The sequence below is a fragment of the Barbatula barbatula genome (assembly GCF_947034865.1).
Source record: "Barbatula barbatula genome assembly, chromosome: 23".
NCBI lineage: Eukaryota > Metazoa > Chordata > Actinopteri > Cypriniformes > Nemacheilidae > Barbatula > Barbatula barbatula.
Window position 1 is genome coordinate 19,493,295 of NC_136786.1, and position 7,403 is coordinate 19,500,697.

General features: G+C 40.0%; 1 protein-coding gene across 2 annotated transcripts; it reads left to right on the forward strand.

The window, feature by feature from the left end:
- The first annotated feature begins 2,487 nt into the window (after positions 1-2,487).
- Positions 2,488-7,056, forward strand: c1ql1l (complement component 1, q subcomponent-like 1-like). Of its 2 annotated transcripts, XM_079487558.1 has the most exons (3): positions 2,488-3,434; positions 4,895-4,999; positions 6,041-7,056. In XM_079487558.1, the coding sequence occupies exons 1-3, from the start codon at positions 2,796-2,798 to the stop codon at positions 6,218-6,220; spliced, it is 924 nt and encodes a 307-aa protein (XP_079343684.1). In that variant the 5' UTR covers positions 2,488-2,795; the 3' UTR covers positions 6,221-7,056. The 2 variants fall into 2 exon arrangements, with proteins under 2 accessions (XP_079343684.1, XP_079343685.1); XM_079487559.1 differs by lacking the exon at positions 4,895-4,999.
- Positions 7,057-7,403: the final 347 nt, after the last annotated feature.

Below are 7,403 nucleotides of genomic sequence, written 5' to 3' on the forward strand. Positions count from 1 at the left end.
ATTCTGTATGGTGAGTGGAAAACACACAGAAACCCATAGATCTGTGGGTACGTACCATTTATGACATCAAATAAGAAAACTTAGCATAACCAGTCATAGTGTGTGTGTTTGTGTGTGTGTGTGTGTGTGTGTGTGTGTGTGTGTGTGTGTGTGTGTGTGTGTGCGTGCGTGTGTGTGTGTGTTACATGCTGTAAGAAGCAAAAACCTAAATCATCTCTCATCTTCTGCTGAGATTTCCGGCCTCCACAGATCCTGTGATACAGCGATCACTCCTACAGCACACATACACAGACAAAAAAAGTCCATATTTAGCTGATGCAAAAAAGAAAGACACCGGCAATAAAAATAACAAACAGCTGATCCTCTATTTTTAAGTTAAAAATAAAAACAGCATCCTTAAAATTTGTAATATTAATTTCTTGAAAATGTATCTTTTACGATAAACAATAAATATTTTTTTAATTTACATTCTTTATTGTGATTTGTATTTTATGGAATATCAAAAGAGTGTTGTTCTCCATGCCAAAGTGTCTCATATGGTGTCTGTGTGAATGTGTTTTGATGATGCTGAATCTAAATCTAACCAGCGCTACTCTCTCTGTGTGCTTTTAGACACGAGGACATCTTCAGGAACAAAACACATGTGAACATGGGTCTTCTTACATCATGATCTCTGCTTCTCTCTGGCTCAGCCTGGGGATTGATCCCTACATTATGTCTGCTTTCAAGGATAATGGAAGGAGATCCAGACATTTCTCACTGGGGCTTCTTGTTGGTTCAGCGGCGATGGAAAAGGGTCAAGAAGAGATTCTGAGGAAGTCTGCAATGGAGAGTGGACTGGCAAAGTCTTTGTTCTTGTCGCATTACTGCGCCTGCCGTCAAGGGCACAGGGGGCACGGTTTGAGTCACGGCGCTCTGAGCTCCATCCAGCGCTTTGTTGCCCGCGGTCACCGATCAACATTCGCTCTGTTTCAGTGACTCACAACAATAGTCATCCCTCGCTGCTTTATGTTCCTTAACTTTCATCACAAAAATGATTTTGGGCAATGTTGATGCCAACAGCACGTACAACTATGTGCAAAGTTTTAAAGAAGGTTTTTTATTGTTGACTTAATGCCTTAACTTTCCTCAACATTGATGTGTCGCCAATGCTCTTGTTTGCTCTTGTCACCAAGTCTTTTGTTGAAAATGAATGCGTTTGGGTCTTCACAGGTCGCTGGCGGTATTGCTTTTAATTTCTTTCTTCTAAAGGAGTAGTCCACCTTCAAAATGAAAATTCTGTCATCATTTACTCACCCTCTTGTCATTTCAAACCTTATGACTTACTTTCTTCCACAGAAATTCCACTCTATTGTAACCAATGCAAGTGAACAGGGGCTGTCAACAAAGTTCTTCAAAATATCTTCTTTGTGTTCTGTGGAAAAAAAAGAAAGTCAAAAAGGTCTGAAATGACAAGAGGGTCAGTAAATGATGACAGAATTTTCATTTGAAGGTGAGCTGTCACTTTAACCAAAATGATTTCAGTACCATGATGTTATAAATAAAGATTAATAAAACGAATTGGGTTTAAAGGTATAGTTCACCGAAAAATAATCATCATTTATCCACCCTCATCCAAACCTGAATGGATTTCTTTCTTCTGTAGGACACAAAAGCAGATTTTTTGAAAAATGTTTTTAACCAAAGAATATTGAACACCATTGACTTGAATTCTATGAACAGAAAACCAATGAGAAACCATTTGTCAAAATATCTTCATTTCAGGCAGGTTTTGAATAACACAAGGGCGAAAAAATCCAAGGCTTCAAATATTTGTCCAGGGCTGTAACATCACGGTTTGAAACATGTTACATCAAAGCATCTAAATATTCTTATTCTCAGATGATAATGTTCACTAGAATGATATTTAATTCCCAAAGACAGACTATAAATAATGAGACTAGCATGTTCTCCATCTGAGCGAGCTTTGGAGGAATTACTATGTGTTTACTGTATATAAATAAACAATGATTGACATAATTACATAACCACGGCAAGAAGATGTGTCGAGGGCGGATGTGAAAGACGTGGAAAAATCCTTTTGCCTGCACTCAGCAGGCGCCCCATTGGATGAACTGATGCTTAGAACGCATCCTGTCATATTTACTTGACCATCACGCCGACAGAGAAATAGTCTCTCTCTCCCTCTCGCTTTATTCGACCACCAAACCCCCGTCATTGTGTCCTTCAGTTCAACAAGTGGAAAATCAAATCATATTTCAAGTGTGTGCACAATGAAACACACTTAAAGGAGATTTCCCTGGCATTGGGTTTTCTAAATAGCTGTCTCTCTCTCTCTCTCTCCCTCCTCTCTCTCTCTCTCTCTCTCTCTCTCTCCCTCCTCTCTCTCTCTCTCTCCCTCCTCTCTCTCTCTCTCTCTCTCTCTCTCACTCACTCCCTCTCTGTTTCTGTATTTGTAAAAAGCCTCCTCCCACTTATCTTTTTTTTAGTCAGATAAAGAAACAGAATAGAAGGGCATTCTCTATCTCTATCTCTTTCATACACTTGAAACGCCCATACACTTCTGCTCGCTCACCTGAACAACCGCATGCAAATCCTTCTCTCTCTCTTTTGAGCAACAAACACACTCAGTTTCTTTCTCGTCTCCAGGAGCACCTGAGGTTGAGGGAGTCCGTTCCCTCTCACTCCCAGAGGTCAATATTCCGGTCTGTGGAGAGAGCTCCGCGCTGGCGGCCCAGCCCCATCCCCGCTTCAGCCTGGGACGGAAGGCCCTGCTGGGGGCTGGTGTGGCCGTCATGCTGGTCTTGGTCCTGGTGGTCCTCATTCCAATTCTGGTCCATTTGGCAGGAACCAGGGAAAACGGTGAATACGAAATGCTGGGTACCTGCCGTATGGTGTGCGACCCTTTCTTGGAAAAATCGGGCACTACGTCGGGCATTGGTACGGGCACAGCTATCACTAACACGCAGCTGGAGGCCGAAGCAATGACCGATCACAGTATGGGACCCCCGTTGCCCACCTATGCCAACAGACCGCAGGACAAGCCAGGACGACAGGGAAAACCAGGACTGCCGGGACCCCCCGGACCACCCGGAGAGCCAGGTCCACCGGGACCGATGGGGCCGCCGGGAATTAAGAACCACACGGAACGACCCGATGTCTTCACTCTGGCTGGAAGAACAGCTACAGGAATGGGGACATCCGTGTATGCCATGGGTCCGCGTGTGGCGTTCTATGCGGGTCTGAGAAACCCGCAGGAGGGGTATGAGGTTCTGAGGTTTGACGATGTGGTGACAAATATTGGGAATAACTACGATGGGTCGATGGGGAAGTTTGTGTGCAAGGTTCCTGGGACGTACTTCTTTACTTACAATGTCCTCATGAGGGGAGGGGACGGGACCAGCATGTGGGCGGACCTGCTGAAAAACGGACAGGTAAGAAGAGGTTTACCGCACCTTTACTGTGTTTTATGATCTGTTCCACAGTCAAGAGTAATAATATAACGATGCATGAAGGTTTCCCTTTTGTATATCAGTTCAGATTTACTCACAATTCCATTACAAACAGCTGACAAACACACACACACACACACACACACTGTTCTCACCATATTGGAGCACCTCTAGATTTCCACACAATTGTTTTCTAATCTGAATGATGACATTTTCTCCTTTAATTTAAATTAAATGTACGTCTAATTTAAATAATAATTTTTTAACCCTCGTTTTGCATTTTCGCATAATAAAGGCGAAAGTGAATTAAATTCAATTTGATTTATTTTGTCGCTTTTCACACTTTTCATTGTTGCAAAGCAGCTTTATATACATCCCAATTAATAATTTAATAAAAATAATAAAAGGGAACATTTTTTGAGAATATACAGTACTAAGATACATGGTATTATTGCAAATAATTTTTTCTCTTTGTAATGTACAATGTTGTCAGTAGATTGGCAGAAAATCGAAGTATTTTTAATTCGGGTATATTCATATTTAAATATTGTTTATAGGACCTGGAGCCTAAAATTATAATATACCAGAACAATTTGCAATAATACCAAAACGTGGGGAAAGTATATATTTGATCAAATATGTTAATGTAAATGTGTGTTGTTAAACGCAATGTGTTTATATTTTCTTTCCTGTATCTCAGTAGAAAGAGCATTGTGTTAACAACGCAAGGTTGTGGGATAGCAGATACCTATGTATAATGTATAGGATAGTGTAGTGTAAGTCGTTTTGGATAATAACGTCGGCCAAATGCCTAAATGTAAATGTAAATGTATATTTAAGCTTTTAACTAAATCAGAATCACCAATGAGTAAACTGGCAACTGTGGTTATTTGCAGGATTTTGAAGTCTATTCGGAACTTCACAGGCAGCCAGTGCAATGAATTGGGCTTACATGGTCAAATTTCTTTGATCCAGTGAGCACTCCAGCTGCTGCATTTTGAGCCAGTTGGAGTTTACGAAGAAGTGTTGCAGGAGATCCCCATAACAATGAATTACAATGATCTATTCATGAGGTCATAAATGCATGAATAAGTTTCTCTGCATCTAAAGCTGAAAGCATTGGCCGCAGTGAAGAGATGTTTATAAGATGGAAGAATGCTGTACGACAAGCATTTGAGGTATGACTATTCAAAGACAGACTGCTATCTAGCAACACACCTAGGTTCTCAACTGTGAACAACGACACAACCGAACAACCATCAAAGGAAATGTTGTACACATTGTTGGGCCCTAAAACTGATCCCTGTGGCTCCCCGAATTTAGCCAGAGACTTATGTAACATTTCATCATTAACATTAACAAAGTGGTAGCAGTTGGATAAATAAAATTGAAACCAGGCTAATCCCTGACGACCAATGGCAACATGGTTTTTGTTATTCAAGGTAAGAATGGCGTGGTCTATAGTATCAAAAGCAGCGCTCAGGTCCAGTGGGACTAAAAGAGAGATGGCGATGCGATCAGATGCTACACGAAGATCATTTGTCGCTGTAGGTAGACAATTTATTTTTAAATAATTATGCACACATTAAAGCACACATTAAAGTACAGGTGTCTGTTTAACATCTGTCTTTGTTGTAAGGGAAAATATTTATCATGCAGTATATTCTTGGCTTATAATTACATAACAGCTCAACACATTTAATTTCTTCAGAAGTTTTTTAGAAACACGAAGCTGTGGATGCATATTGGAACGTTCACAGTAACAGCAAGTTCATGTAGCTTCCATCAAATTGTCAGTTTTAATGTTTGGAAATGTTTTGTCTGTCAATATATCTTTGTGTATTGCACCAGTTATTCTTGCAAAGTAGAACATTTAACTTCATGAGGTAGATGGCCGGAGAAAAGAAACCTTTGCTATTTCTGGCTGTTTTGGTCCTCAGTGCTCTGCAGAGGTTCATTTGAATATGAATGATCATGGACTCATCAAAGTCACGAAACTCTTCTACAGTATGACATTGAGTCTTGAAGATGACTTTCACACACAAACTGTGCATACATGGTTAATCAAAACATTTCTCTCAGCTCTTCAGCTGTAGCTAAACATGCATGATGTATACGAATGCAAAAACACATCAGATACGTATGACACACACTCACGCGTGTGCCGTGTGTTGAGTCAGCTGTTACTCATATGGCCCGCAGCGACACCGTTCTTCTGATTGATGCCCTCTAATCTGAGCGACTCGCTGTCTGTCACGCACTTTAAAATCAACATCTTTACTTCTGCTCAAACTATAACACTTTCTGCCATTGATTGGAAATGACCTCGACCTTTTGTACAGCCTTGTTGAATGAATAAAAAGTTAGTTTTACGTATGAATCTTTTAAAGAGTGTTCACATTGAATCTATTTAAATGAACATATCATCGCTGTAGCTTTGCCTCAAGATTTAAAATATAGATTGAAATGAAAAGCTGCATTGATGTAGCACAGTTTCTATATTAAATGTAATATCACATTAAGGATAAAATCTCTCAGTCTCATCCCCTCTTCTCTCTCTCTCTCTCTCTCTCTCTCTCTTCTTGCAGGTGAGAGCCAGCGCTATCGCTCAAGATCAGGATCAGAGTTATGATTACGCCTCAAACACGGTCATTCTTCACCTGGACCCCGGGGACGAGATCTCCATCAAGCTGGACGGCGGAAAGGCGCACGGAGGAAACAGCAACAAGTACAGCACATTCGCTGGCTTCATTCTGTACAGTGACTGAGAGGTCGAGAGGAAAATGACTTTTTGATTTTAATGCATTCGAAAATATTAACCCTAACCCATTCATTCAAGCAGCAATGAACATTTGTGTTTAAGAACAGGCTGATTTAATTGGTGTAAATCTCTGATCATTATTGATGTCTTGGGCACATCAAGATTCTAAAAGATCCTTTTGTGTCTGTTAGACTTCTGTGTCCTCTCTTTGGTTCTGTTTGCCTTGGCCAGAACTTTCTCATAAGACAATTTGATTCAGGGGTGAAATGATTCATTTTGCAACATGCAGTTGCAGGTTTGTTAGTTGAATAACATGTAGCTGCTAGCATGTCACAGTTGACCTGATTGAATCCCAACAGACCAGACCAAAGCAACTTCATGCTTAAAGTTTATATTATCAGAACGCCATCAAGATATGAATGAAAGGCCAGTTTGCTTCATTATAGTGTTTCTCTCTGTTCTCATGTTGTGTCCGTGAACAATGATGTCTCTCAATTGACTTAATGTGAAGTAAATGACCTAAAATGATACCCTAAACATTTCCTGAGATTCTGTAAGTCATTGTTTGTGAATGCTGGCCTTTGAACATTTTCATGTGCATTGTGGCATTGTGCTGTTATCAATGATGTGAAAAGCTGTGTGGCTTTCTTTGTTTATCCCACAGAACGCATCGCTGGGGTAAGAGTGACCTCCTTCAAGACAATCATTTTCATAGTCACTGACATTTTGTTGATAATAATTTCACACTATGTACTGTACATAATACACAATAATCATGATAATAATATGCACATATGTATGTATCTAAATGTCATCTCAACTAATAAATGGGATTTTTGTTACACTTTGGGTCTCTGTATTCATTGGGAGTGATGCTGCTATCCATATTTCTACTATAAAGGCCTCTGTCTTCAAGGCTAGTTTAGAAAGCAATATTAGCCAGATTTGGACCGTTGCAATACATACTGTAGGCAGCAATTTGGACACTACACAAAAACCTGTTTTATATAAAACCTCATGTTTTAAATATGTGCACGGATGCAAATAGATCAGAATACCAATTGAAATTTAAAATGGGCAATTCCAGCGTTATGGATGTGACATAAAAACCCTCAAAGAATATTACCAATGTATTGAATCATCGGTTTATGTTTTAGTAAAACCCTTGTTGAGTTTAAACATCATGCCCA

Excerpts from the sequence above, each read along its gene's own strand:
- c1ql1l (XM_079487558.1), top strand. The coding sequence starts at position 2,796 with ATGCTGGTCTTGGTCCTGGTGGTCCTCATTCCAATTCTGGTCCATTTG. Across the intron at positions 3,435-4,894 it reads ACCTGCTGAAAAACGGACAG|GTAAGAATGGCGTGGTCTAT; the intron begins GTAAGAAGAGGT and ends TTGTTATTCAAG. Across the intron at positions 5,000-6,040 it reads CACGAAGATCATTTGTCGCT|GTGAGAGCCAGCGCTATCGC; the intron begins GTAGGTAGACAA and ends CTCTTCTTGCAG.